This window comes from Eschrichtius robustus, chromosome 13 (genome assembly GCF_028021215.1).
Source record: "Eschrichtius robustus isolate mEscRob2 chromosome 13, mEscRob2.pri, whole genome shotgun sequence".
NCBI classification, from domain to species: Eukaryota; Metazoa; Chordata; class Mammalia; order Artiodactyla; family Eschrichtiidae; genus Eschrichtius; species Eschrichtius robustus.
Window position 1 is genome coordinate 100,242,714 of NC_090836.1, and position 12,625 is coordinate 100,255,338.

The 12,625-nt window shown below is 57.3% G+C and overlaps 2 protein-coding genes across 2 annotated transcripts in view; both read right to left on the reverse strand.

The window, feature by feature from the left end:
• The window catches only part of CYB5R3 (cytochrome b5 reductase 3), a 24,898-nt gene extending 12,861 nt beyond the window's left edge, over positions 1–12,037 (reverse strand). Inside the window, exons 1-2 of the mRNA XM_068562085.1 lie at positions 11,950–12,037; positions 2,860–2,991 (exon numbers count right to left, since the gene is read on the reverse strand). Of these exons, the coding sequence (XP_068418186.1) occupies positions 2,860–2,991; positions 11,950–11,970 (153 nt within the window). The 5' untranslated portion in view covers positions 11,971–12,037. The remainder of the gene's footprint in view (positions 1–2,859; positions 2,992–11,949) is intronic.
• On the reverse strand, positions 2,998–11,608 carry LOC137775159 (uncharacterized). Its single transcript, XM_068560817.1, has 4 exons — positions 11,553–11,608; positions 10,531–10,607; positions 9,647–10,106; positions 2,998–9,179 (listed from the first exon to the last, which is right to left on the reverse strand). Exons 1-4 carry the CDS (start codon positions 11,606–11,608, stop codon positions 8,720–8,722), a joined length of 1,053 nt encoding a protein of 350 aa, XP_068416918.1. The 3' UTR covers positions 2,998–8,719.
• Positions 12,038–12,625: the final 588 nt, after the last annotated feature.

Below are 12,625 nucleotides of genomic sequence, written 5' to 3' on the forward strand. Positions count from 1 at the left end.
ATCCGCCTGCCAATGCAGGGGACACAGGTTCGAGCCCTGGTCCGGGAAGATCCCACATGCCATGGAGCAACTAAGCCTGTGCACCACAACTACTGAGCCTGCACCCTAGAGCCCATGAGCCACAACTACTGAGCCCTCGTGCCACAACTACTGAGGCCTGCGCGCCTAGAGCCTGTGCTTTAAAAAAAAAAAAAAAAGATCCCAAAGGGAGGCTGCCAGACAGCCCAGAAAATTCCAGGGACAGGAGGAAAGGATCCACCTCTGCCACAGCTTGAGAAGTGTCCTGGGGTGGCAGAAACAGCTCAGGGACTGGGCCAGCAAAGTGGGGCAGAGCTGAGACAAGGCCCCACGTGCCCAGGCCTGGGACTCAAGAGAGGGGCTCTAGAAGCCACTACACAAAAGCCCCCCCGAGAAGTGGGACGGCACGACCGTGGCTGGGCTGCAGAGGGCAGGAGGCATGGCAGCCGTGCTGCCCAGGAGGTCACTGGGGCTGGCCACGGCCAAGGCAGGGTGTGCACCCAGGGAGTGGGCAATGGGTGAAGGCCATTCCCCCTCCAGGGCGGGGCAGAGGCTGCTTAAGAGCGAGGCTGGGCCGAGCAAGGAGGCCAGTCTTGACTGGGGCCAGGTAGGCGAGCATCCCACAGTGAGCTGCGTCAGAGCTGGGAACCGAACCCAGTGCCCGGACTCCGACCTGGGTTCCGGAAGGCCCCTGTGAGGTCTCCCCTGCACCAGGTGCAGCAGGATGGTGGGTGTCGAGGGGCCGTTTGGAAGGCAGGCGGCTAGCTGTCCAGCACATTTTCATGCCCACACGAGGCAAGGTCCAGTGATGGACAGTGTTACCACCTGGAGGGGAGACGCCAGACCTCTCCAAAGGGATAGAGCGTCACTCTAAGCATCACTGAAGCATGTGAGCCAAGGCAGGTGGCCTGGATCTCAGGAGAGACGGTGCCCAGCCACCACTTAGGACGCAGTGCTTGTTGGCGGCCAGTGGGCCTCTCTGCCCCACAGTCCAGGCCTGAAGCTGCAAATGGAGCCCTAGGGCCTCCCGCAAGTGGATCCCAGGATTATCAACTAGTCCTGGGGCTCAAGGTCAGAAACCCACGTGCCAGATGTTTTTGGAGGAAGAACAGAAATGAGAGAAAGACACTGATGATTACTAGCCCAGCACAGCAAAAGTCATGAGGCTAACGTCTGTGAGGGCTTGGCACGGTGCTGGCCGTGATGGCCTGAGCAGCAGACTCTCAGAGCTGTGGGCAACCTTGCTGACCACCTGGTCCAGTCCCGTTCAGAGTGGGGAAGGGCCGACAGCCGGGACCCCTCCCTGTGCCGCAGCAAAAGTATCAAGAGCAGCCCCACCTGCTGACCCACCACAAGGCTACAATGGGGGAGGGTAACCGCTAGCACGTGTGCCTCCCGCTCAATCAAAGGGGCCTGGAGGGTCCACTGTGTGACATCCCTGTGACAAAATACCAGACAGTCGTCAAAAATAATGGATCAGCTTTGGGTTAGACATGTAAAGATGTCCATATTGTACAGCTGGGTAAAAACTCAGGTTATTAAAACAGAGAAACTAAGTATACACACACCTGAACCTCCACACATCATGTACACAGGAATGTACTACCAGAAAGGCTCACGGTGACCCGTGAAGGGGACCCTCTGCAACGGGGTTATGGGGGAGGGGAACATTCACATCTCACGAACACAACACATATAAATATGTGCTTTTATTTTATAAAAGTAAAATTTTTATAGCGAGCACATATAAATCATACATTACTTTGGGAATTAAAAAACAACAAAGAAAAAGAACTTTATAAAAGGAAAAGCTTTTAAAACATTATTATTTCACTTTAGTAAGAAAAAATTGTGTATAAGATATATTGAGAGGATAAGTGTGTTCTCATCTGGGAAGCAGTAATTTTTCTTTCTTTTTCTTTTCTTTTTGCCTCTCTCTGGTTTTCAGCTTCTATGAAATCCTGGTACAAGTACAGTCACAGGAGCCCCAGCTCTCATGTGGAGCCCGGGTGCAGACTAGAGCTCAGGACTCAGGCTTCGGGCAAGTGACTGACTTTCTCTGCCCCATGACTCAGTTTTCCCTGTCACACCCCTCCTGAGGCAGCTGCGGTGGCCAGAAATAGCACATGGGAGGGGCTCTGATGAGAGGGAGTAAGGAGGGAAACAGCCTTACAGGGTGGGCAGCTGGGCAAAGGAGGGAGAGGATGGTTTTAAATCACGATCAGAGGTTTGAAAAGGAAAAGCATCAAGTGAGGAGGGCAGGAGCAAGCCTGTCGGAGGAGGAGATGGAGCCACCCGCGAGATCGCGAGATCACGCAGGGAATCTGACAGATGCAAAAGACTCTAGGGGCCTTGAGTAGGTGACCCTGCGGGCAGGGGAAGGAGGAGGGGAGGAGACCTTATCTTTAAGGAAGGGGCACTGGGATGGGAGGCAGCTGGGATGACCACGAGGCCTAGGCCTAAGTCCTGGTCCTGCCCCTAACTCACAGTGTGACCTGAGTTACTCCTCTCTTGTCCTCCGTTTTCACAGCCATTAAATGGTTACTTGGACTCCAGAGTCCTTACGGGGTCCCTCCCACTCTGACCTTCTGGGGAATAGTGAGTGTGGTTCAACGAACCAGCTCTGTGGGCAAAGACCTGAGTTCAAATCCCTCTGTCGCTTACTGGTAGCCTTAGAAAGGGACCACCTCGCTTTCCCCATCTGTAAAACAGGCAGATAATGGGACCTACTTCACAGGGGCCCATACCCTGAGCACATAGTAGGTGCCTGTGAAATGCTGTGATGCTGACAAGGACAGAGAGGTGCCCATGCCCCACGACCCCCTCAGGCCCCACACTGACCTCCTTGTCAATCAGCCGCAGCGGGTACTTGATGTCCGGGTTCTCGAGGGTGATGGCCGGGGTGGAGCGCTGGAACAGCTTCATGAGCAGGCTATACAGGAACCAGACTGGGGAGAGGACCACGTGGCCCAACTGAAACGACAGGACAGACCCACGAGGTCAGCCTGCCCCCTGCCCTTCCTCCAAACACACCTCCGGGCCTCTCCCCTACCAGGAATGCCCTCTCCCCATCATGTTCATTCAGGGAACCCCAGCTCCATTTTGGTGCCAGTTGGGAGAAGTTACAAAAATCAGACTCATGAAACCTATCACTGTGTTACTGAGTCGTTGGAAAAGCTCCATTTTCCCTGAGGAATGGGGACAAAGAGAGCTACATAACTGAGCATGTAGCCCTTTTCACTTTGGCTGCCAGGAAGCTCAGCATAAAGTTCCCAAGAACCTGTGCTTAATCTTGAGCACTGTGTATCTGTGCTCCCTCCCTCCCTTTAGCCAATTTCCCTGGCCCTATTAAGTGATGTCAAGTGCTAGCTCCATTTAGACAAACAGACAAACCCCTGAGCCCTGGGGTTCTGCCTTCAGGTGGGAGGGGCAGCCGAGGCAGAGCTAGACACTAGGAAGCTCTGCTCCTTGCTGGCTGTGTGACTCTGGACAAGTCCCTTCCCCTCTCTGAACCGAACTGGACCAGGTGATCTGCAAGATCCCCTGAAGCTCTGAGAGTCTACTGCTCAGCATCATGCAGAGCCCTGCACAGGGGTTAACCTCATGACAACCCTATGAGGTAGGCACTGTCATCACCACCACTTTACAGATGAGGAAACAGCTCAGAGAGGTGAAGCAACTCACCCACAGTCACACAGCGGGCAGGTAGGGAGCTGCGGCTCAAACCTGAGTCCACCTGCCTCCCCAATCACACTCTTAAACATCAGGCCTCACCCTCATCATCACTCACCCTCTTGCGTGGCTCTGAGAGCCTCTTCCTTGCCAGCCCCCTGCCCCCCATAGCCCAGCCTCACAAAGACCCTAGAGGCAGTTTGGATTTTTTAAAAACAGAGAAAACATATCGCAGCCTCACAAAGACCCTAGAGGCAGTTTGGATTTTTTGAAAACAGAGAAAACCCAAATCCCATGGCCAAATAAAACTGCTTAGGTTTACCTGGAGAGGACACCCTTGCAAAGAAAGACAACCAGCCTGTTGCCCTTTCTAGCTATTCTTGTCCCCGGGAAAAGCACTTAGCCTCTCTGCCCTGTTTTTCCATCTGTGAAATGGGGGTCATAAGCTACACTCTCTGGCTGTGAAGATGGGGATCAGCCATGGAAAATGGCTAACCCAGGCCGTCCCCCAGCAGGCACTTGACCTCACTGGGTATCTGTGTGCAGCAGCTACCCTTGGCCATCCGGAAGTCGAGTCCTGGGCAGCCTCCACTATCTGGACCACAAGTGAGACTCAGGAAGAAAACAACAACGGCCTCAAGACCGCTCAGACCAACTCCACAGTGGAGAACCTGGCAGACCCCACCCTAACCAGGGAGCAGCACAGGAAAGGGGCCAGCTGACACCGTGCACCTCCTGACACGAAGCAAGAAGGGCCCAGCACGGCTCTGTGCCTTCCTTCAGGAGCACACAACCTGCCTCTAACACAAGGAAACACCGAGGGCCTTTCTCCGCGATAACTGGCACCACTCTTCAAAAATGTCAAAGCCATGAGAAACGAAGGCCGAGAAACGGGTCCAGATTAAAGGAGGCCCTGGTGGGTTGGAGGGTGCTCCCCTAAAACTCACGTCCACCCAGATCCTGGGGATGGAAAAGGGTCTTTGCACGTGTAATTAAACTAAGGATCTTGAGATGAGATCCTCTTGGATCTCCCCGGTGGGCCCCAGATCCCATGACAGGTGTCCTTCTAAGACAGAGGAGAAGACTCAGAGGAGAAGGTTGTGTGAAGACAGAGACTGGAGTGATGCGGTGACAAGCCAAGGAGGCCAAGGACTGCCGGAAGCCACCAGAAGCAGGACGAGGAGGAAGGACCCTCCCCTAGGCCTCCAGAGAGCACACCCTGCCAATACCTTGATTTCAGACTTCTGGCCTCCAGACTGTGCAAGAATGAATTTCCATTGTTTTATGCTACCTAGTTTGTGGTAATTTATATGCAGCCGTAGGAAACGAATACAGTAAGTCCCCTACATACAAACGAGTTCTGTTCTGAGAGCACGTTCGTAAGTCCAATTTGTTCGTTAAGTCCGACAAAGTTAGCCTAGGTACCCAACTAACACAATCAGCTATGCAGTACTGTACTATAATAGGTTTATAATACTTTTCACACAAATAATACACAAAAAACAAACGAAAAATAAAGAAAACATTTTTAATCTTACAGTACAGTCCCTTGAAAAGTACAGTAGTACAGTACAACAGCTGGCACACAGGGGCTGGCATCGAGTGAACAGGCAAGAAGAGTTACTGACTGGAGGAGGGAGAGGAGGTGGGAGATGGTAGAGCTGAAGGATTGTCAGCAATAGGAGATGGAGGGCAAGCTGCAATTTCACTCACGCCTGACGTTGACGTCTTTCACTCACACACGTTCGCACCTTTGAAAGTTTGCAACTTGTAGGGGACTTACTGTACAGAGGCCAAAGAGACAGAACAACTGAATACGATGCATGGTTCTGAATTTGATTCTGGGCCAGGGGAAAAAAAAACAGTTGTAAAAGACAATCCTGAGACAACAGGTGGAATATGCATGAAGGCCCATAGATGAGACAATAGCACTGTATCAGTGTTACATTCCTGATTTGATCATCCTCTTGTGATTACGCAAAAGAATGTCCTTGTTCTTAGGAGATACATGCTGAAGTATTTAGGGGCAAAGAACCATCATATCTGTCGTTTACTCTCAAATAGTTTAAAATACACACACACACACAATAAAGTAAATATAGCAAATGTTAATATCTGGTATATCTTGGTGAAGAGTATATAAGGGCTCTTTATACATTTTTCAACTTTACTGTAAGTCTGAAATTATTTCAAAATAAAAAGTGAAGAAGGGAGTCCACACTAGTGGTTCACATAGCGAGGTCAACAATCGTTAAGTTCTCCCAAAATACCGGTTCTCAAGAAAATTGTTTCACAGCTTGTTCACTCACCTTCCCTAGTGTCCCTCCCTGACTTTAGTTCTCACAGCAGATGACCGTGTGTATTCTTCTTAGCATAACACTACAAATTCCCCTTTTTGCCTTGGCTGCCAGGAAGCTCAGAGCCAAATTCCTTGCTTGCATGGAGGCCTCTCTGCTTCCTTTGCAGGCCTCTTGAGGTAGCATGTTCTGCAGAGAACAGAACTGGAATGGGCCCCTGCCCTATTCAGGGTCAGGTGAGAAGATTCTCACCTCTCAAGGCCCAGCCTCACTGCTCCCTCCCTTCCCGGAAGCCCTGCCAGGAACCCCCACTCTATCAACTGGGGAGGACACTCTGGCTGAGTACCTGAGGCCTCTCTGTGCCTCGGTATTCTTGGCTATAGAAGGAAGGTGAGGGCCACCGCCTGGCCAACAGCCCAGGGGAGCTGGGATATGAGATGAGATGGAGGGCTGAGGTCACCAAAGGGTCTATAACCTGGGGAATGTGGGCACACACACAGGAGGTTTTTCTACCACCCTCATGGGGCCACCATCACCCAGGAGACGGAATACCCAAATGAAGGAAGGGTAGAGGCACCAAGATCCCATACTGGGCCTGGCCCTGCCCCCCAAACCAGCCCAGCTGCTTCAAGTTGCCCAGCCGCAGCTTTGGTTACAGGCCTTTTGTTGGGCTCAGAACACCGTGCCTCTCCCACAGGCAGAGCCTCCAGGCTGGCTGCAGCCACGGCCTCGCCCCACGGGGCCCCTGGTCTGTAACCAATGGGTCTAAACAGAAGGCCTGAGGGAGCTGGCCCCAGCGCACCCCTCCGGCCCGCACAGGGCCACACAAAGGGTCTCTGGCCACCTGCCTACTTAACCAGCACCTACCATGTCCTGGCCACCAAGTGGTATTTCACCCACCCCGGGTCGAATTTAAGGCCTGTTGGCAGCCCTGGACTCTGGGGTCAGGAGACTTGGGTTTGAGACCCAGCTCAGGACTTCAGGAGAGAATCTTCACCTCTCCACGCTCTACCTTCCTCAAGTTCATGAGGACAGTCCCACCTAGGGCTGGGGAGGAATCGAGGCTGCAAAAGGCCATGCATGGAGCAAACTGGCCAATGTCCCCGAACTGGCACTGCTCCAAGAGTGGGACGTGAATTCTCTGGCATAATCCTCACTTCAATCCTAGGCTATCAGTACTGTGATTATCATCAAGTTACAGAGAAGGAAAGTCAACCCTCAGAGGACTCACACCCATTTCTCAGGGAGGTTAAGTGACTCGCCCATGGCCACGCAACCCAGGCCTGTCTAGCCCAAAGTGTGGTTCTCCCCAAGCCACCTCCTAGGACAGATGTCCTGGAGCCCACAGCCCAAATCCCCTTGCTCCAGCACAGTCCAATCTCCCGGCTCCCGCAGTGAGGCCCCAGCTGCCCAGACTAAGGGGCTGCTCCGCCACCCCCAAACACCCACCACGGCTCCCCACTGCCAACACTCAAGGTCCCCACTATCCAGTCACAAGCCTTTCTTGCCTTAGGCCTTTGCACACTCTCCCTTCTGCCCTGAATGCCCCTTCTCTTCCCTCATCCAACCACTCTTATTCCACTTCCAGAGCCCAGCTCAAAACGTCAGCTCTTACCCTCTAGCTAAGCAAGCCCTCAGCAGACTTCCGGAGCCCCCGCCCAAGCTCTGCAAACCCCACGGGGATGAGGGCGACTCTGATGATTCCTCAGCTCCAGGCCTCTCCCACATCAATCAGGGAAGCCATATCCATGGAGAACATTGTTTAGGGGAAAAGTTGAGTGAAGTTACATTTGCAGGAAATCACCATTGTTGGGAGTCCTGGAAATAAACTTAAACGACCTTAAGAGCCCAAGTGGAGTTATGTTTGGTGCTCTCTGGAGTTTTATTTCCCCCCAGCACAGCCGTTTAAGTGCTCAGCCAAGTTTAGTAACTAAGACCCCCTGGCCTGCAGCTCACTTCACAGCCTGCAAAGCACCTTCCCTTCCATTTCCTCACCGACCCTCAGCACTGGGAGACAGGCCAACTGCATTCTTCATTTGACAAATGAGGAAACTGTGGCTCAGGGAGGCCCAGGGTGGAGTCTGGGCTTCGGTTCCCAATTTTCTGTCGCTCACCCCAAATCCCTCACCTGCCCCAAATGCCAGCCCACGGTTACGTGCTGGGCCGTGAAAAAGACTCATTTGTCAATGGTTCTGAAGACGAGTCCTCAACACTGGCCTTGGCCCTTACACAGAACTTGCAGATCCCAGGCGCCAGCTTCGTGTGCCCTGGATGCCAGCCCTGGGCTCAAACGGCTGGGCCAGGGTCCCCATGTGAGGTCACAGACAATGCGCGACAGCAGACCCAGGAAGGCGGGGGACCTGGTGTCTCATCTCCAGCACTCAGAGCAGAGACACTCAGTAAATATTCGTGGATAAATTCACGAAGGGACAAGAACAAGCCCCTGCACTGCAGTCTCTCTCTGACTTTTCTTACTTTGTCGGAAAGTTTCAGCAACCAGGACAAGAGACCAGATGCCTCCAGGGGGAGGGTGGGGCTCGGCCCTCCATGGAGCACAGGGCTGAGGGGTTGGATCCTGAATTCCTGGCTGTTTCCACACGTGCTGGGCACACCTACCTCCCAGAGGTGTGGTGGGACTGGAGCCGCTGCTGGAAGGAGCTGTGCCAGTGAGTGGTGGATACGTCAGCAGCCTTCCTTCCAGTGCCCGTGCCCAGACGCGACACTCTCGTATCTCACACAGTCCTTGAGCCCGGGACGCGGGCGCTATGGCCATTCCACTTCAGTGAGGACACTGAGGCAGGGTGAGAACTGGCATCCAGCTCGGCCCGTGCACTGAGCCCCAGCCCCGCACAGTCCCTCTGCGTCTGCGGACAGTCTGGCCACCGAGAGAGCAAGGGTGGACTTCGTACAAATTCCTCTCTGGGAGGCAGCTGTGAGCCGACCCTCACTGTCAGTCGGTCCTTCAGGTCACAAACCCCAGTGGGCACAGCTGCCAGGGCCCGTGTGGGATGCGGCGGACACAGGTCAGGGGACCCCGTCCCTGGGGAGCTCAAGCCAGTGTGGGAGATGGACACGGGCAGAGAAAAGGGTGCCGTGGAAAGGCGAAGCTTCGTCTCTGGAAAACTGGAGGCTTTACCAGACTCACAAGGGGTTGGGATGCCCTGTTCCCCGTCCAAGGCACCACTCCCACCCCTGCAAGCAGTGGGCAGAGTAAACAGGAGGCAGGCGGCCAAAGCCAAGGTCCCACCCCAGCTCCTCCTCAGCTGTGCTGCTCACACACACACACACACACCACGTCACCCCAGCTCCCCAGGGGAGCTAGGGGACAGCTGCTTCTCCAGGCCTTGACCTGGTGCCCCATAGGCCACACTCTGCCCACCAGGAAACCCACCACCTGCCTTTCCCCACCTCTGATAACACAGGAAGGGGAGAGGGAAACGGGGTGCCAGAGTCCCAGGAAGTCTCCAGGGAGCCCCAGCTCACCCACCACAGCCGAGGGGCTGGGTAGCCCTACTACCCCTGTGTGGCACCCAGCCAGCTGCTCACCCCCTGGAACTCCCCACCGGGACCCTGCCATCCACTCTACCCAGGTCAGGTCTGGGTGGGCAAAGGGACCTGCCAGGACCCCCCAGCTGCCAGCCCCCTGTGCTGAGGCTTACCTGCCCGCTGCCTGCCCGCCAGCTGTCCGGCTGGGATCTGCGTGCCCACCTCCCTCATGGCCCCCTTCTCGGGAAGTAGGAGGGAGTGGAGGAAGCTCTGCAGCGAGGGGCTCCTGGCTCAGCGCTTCTGGGAAAGGGAACCAGGAGGAGGGGCAGGTGGACAGCGGAGCTGCCCTCCACGGGGGAGACCCAGCCCTGCTTCCCAGGGGCTGCGGGTCTGGACCACGGACTGGGCACAGAGCTGCCAGGGGCAGGGGCAAAGCCTTGGACTCTACCTGTGGTGGCAGCCTGTCAGGGTCCACTGAGCACTCACAACTGTGCTGGGGGAAGGGAAGCCAGAGTCGGGGACGGCAGGCTAAGCCCCCAACATACCCCCAGGTGGCTGGCAGGTTCAAGTGCCAACCCCTCGGCGTCCCCCCTTCTGGTGTGTGGGAGGAGGCCTCCCTCTGGGCCTGCACGTCTCAGATAAGATGCCTGGTGCCCAAAGCCCGGGCTGGCCTCCCGCAGACTGCGTGGAGCCGCTGTGCCAGGAGGCCTGGCTGGGGGCTGCTCCGGGTATTTGGGGCCAAGTGGGGACCCCGGCAGGGCCCACGAGGAAAGGGCAATCCTCCCACCCTTTGGATAGAGGAGGCTTAGGGTTGGTGAAGGTCTCCTGACGATCAGGCGGGGCTCTGCCCCTCATAGAGGGGCTACAAGGGGTCCTTGGCTACTCAGCAAAAACACTGAGCAGCCAGATCCTGGGGACACAGAGACAAACCCAACCAACACGGCTAGAAGGTGAGAAGCACTGTGGGAAAACAGCAGGGGCGGGGGTCTGGGTTCCGGTCCGGAGGCTGAGCAGTGAGGGAGGAAGGGGATTTCTGGGAACATGGTCAGGACGTTACGCTGAGCTGGGGTGATGCCCCCAGGCTTGCCCTGGGCAAAGCTGCCCCCTGGGCTGAATGTCACCCAGAGTCCTGGGCTGGGCCACACATTCACAAGCCAACACCCAGGCCAAGAGGCTTTCTGCCGAGTCCCCAAGGGGGAGCCCCACAGAGCCAGAGGGAGGAGGTGGAGGAGGACGCCAGGCAAGAGGCTCTGGGCCTAATCCTCCCAGTGGCAGCCCTCCCCAAGCGCCCCCAGCCAGTGCCCAGGCGCCCGAGTGTGTGGGTGGGGACCGCCCTCTGGCCACAGCCTCAACGTGGGTCATGCACCACCGCTGCAGCTTCTGAAAGGCCCGAGGGCGAGGGAGGGCAGCCCTGGGCCGAACCGAAGTGACAGCATGACGATGGACTTTGCAGCTCCACAAGTTCGGACTCCGCCAGCCCGGCCGGTGGCCAAGTCTGAGTGGCATTTCTTCATCTGTAAAATGGGGCCAACGGCTGGGGCCTCTCAAGTTTGCTGGGTTAAGAGAGACCAGAGCCTAGCTTGCAGCCCATGGAGAGGGCTCAGGGGCTGTTGTCCGTAAAAACTCTGCGATCCAGCAACACCGCACATGCGTGCACACACACACTCACACACACTCACTCCACACACACACACACACGCGCACACACTCACACACTCACTCCACACGCACACACTCCACACGCATGCACACACCTCACACACACTCCACACGCACACACACACACTCATTCCACACGCGCGCACACACTCCACACGCACGCACACTCACTCCACACACGCACACACTCCACACGCGCACACACACACACACTCCACACGCACACACTCACAGGTACGGTCACACTCCCGCACACCTGCTCACTCTTTCACTGTCACTCACCCCCATACACACTCCTGCACACGCACACGTCACACCCGCACACCCGGTCACACACACGCCCTCACAAACTCACACTCACACGTACGCGCTCCCTCCTTCACACTTCACACGTGTTCAGTCACACTCACACTAACTCACACGCGGGGGCACCGGCCACGTTCACCCGCGCACTCGCTCAGCACTCGCGCACACATCCGCACTCCTCGGCCGGGCTGAGGGGGGCGGCGGCGGCGGCGGGCGGGGCGCCCCGAACGCGCGGCCGCCAGCCTCCGGGTGACGCCCCTCGGCCGGGAGGGCTGGGCCCGGGGGCAGAGGCCCGGGCGTGAGTCACGGCCGCACGGGGACCACCGGGGCGCGGCGGGCGGGATGGGGCGGGGCCGGGTGGGGTCCTGCGCCCGCGTCCGAGCCCGGCCCCCCGCCCCCACCGCCCCTAGCGGCCGGGCGCAGTCGGCGCTGCCCGAGACGGGGGTCCGGCGCCCGCCGGCCCGCAGCGACGCCCCGGGCCCGCGGCAGCCGGCGTCCCCTCCCCGCCTACCGTGCTCAGCTGGGCCCCCATGGTGGCGCCGCTCTCCGCTCGCTCCGCCGCCGCCGCCGCCGCCGAGACCGCCGCGCCCCGGGCCAGCCCCCCGGCTGCGTCACCGAGGAGGAGGGGCGGGCCCGAGCGCGGCCCAGTCGGGGCGCGGGGGTGGGAGGCCGAGCTCGAGGCCCGGCCCCGCCCCGCCCGCTTCCGTCAGCGGGGAGAGGGTTGGAGGGAGAGGGGCCGTTGGAGCGCGAGGCCGGCCGCCTGCGCAGTCGCCCCGGCAGCCTGCGGCGGGGCTCTGACCCGCTGTGTGGCCTCGGGTGGGACGCTGGCGGTCTCTGGGCCTCGTTTGCCATCCTATAGGGGAGAAGATGGCGCCCCCCATTGATGGGATCTAAAATAAAATCCGGAAACTCCGCCTCCAAGGCCTGCAGGAGGAAGCCCCGCTTGGCCTGACCTCAGCCTGCGGCCCTGAGCACGTTGCTGGGCCTCACAGGCCTTCTTGTTCCTCAAACTGCTTGGCTTGGTCCCACGTCCAGGCCTTCCCCTCTCTCTGGAACACCATCCCCAACTGCCTCAGGGTCAGCCCTGGCTTCTTGCTTGGGCATCAGGTGAGATGTTCCGTCCTCAGCAAGGCCTGCCCTGACTCCCTCTCCAGGCAGCCTCTTGTGGTCTTCCTGGCACTTAGCAT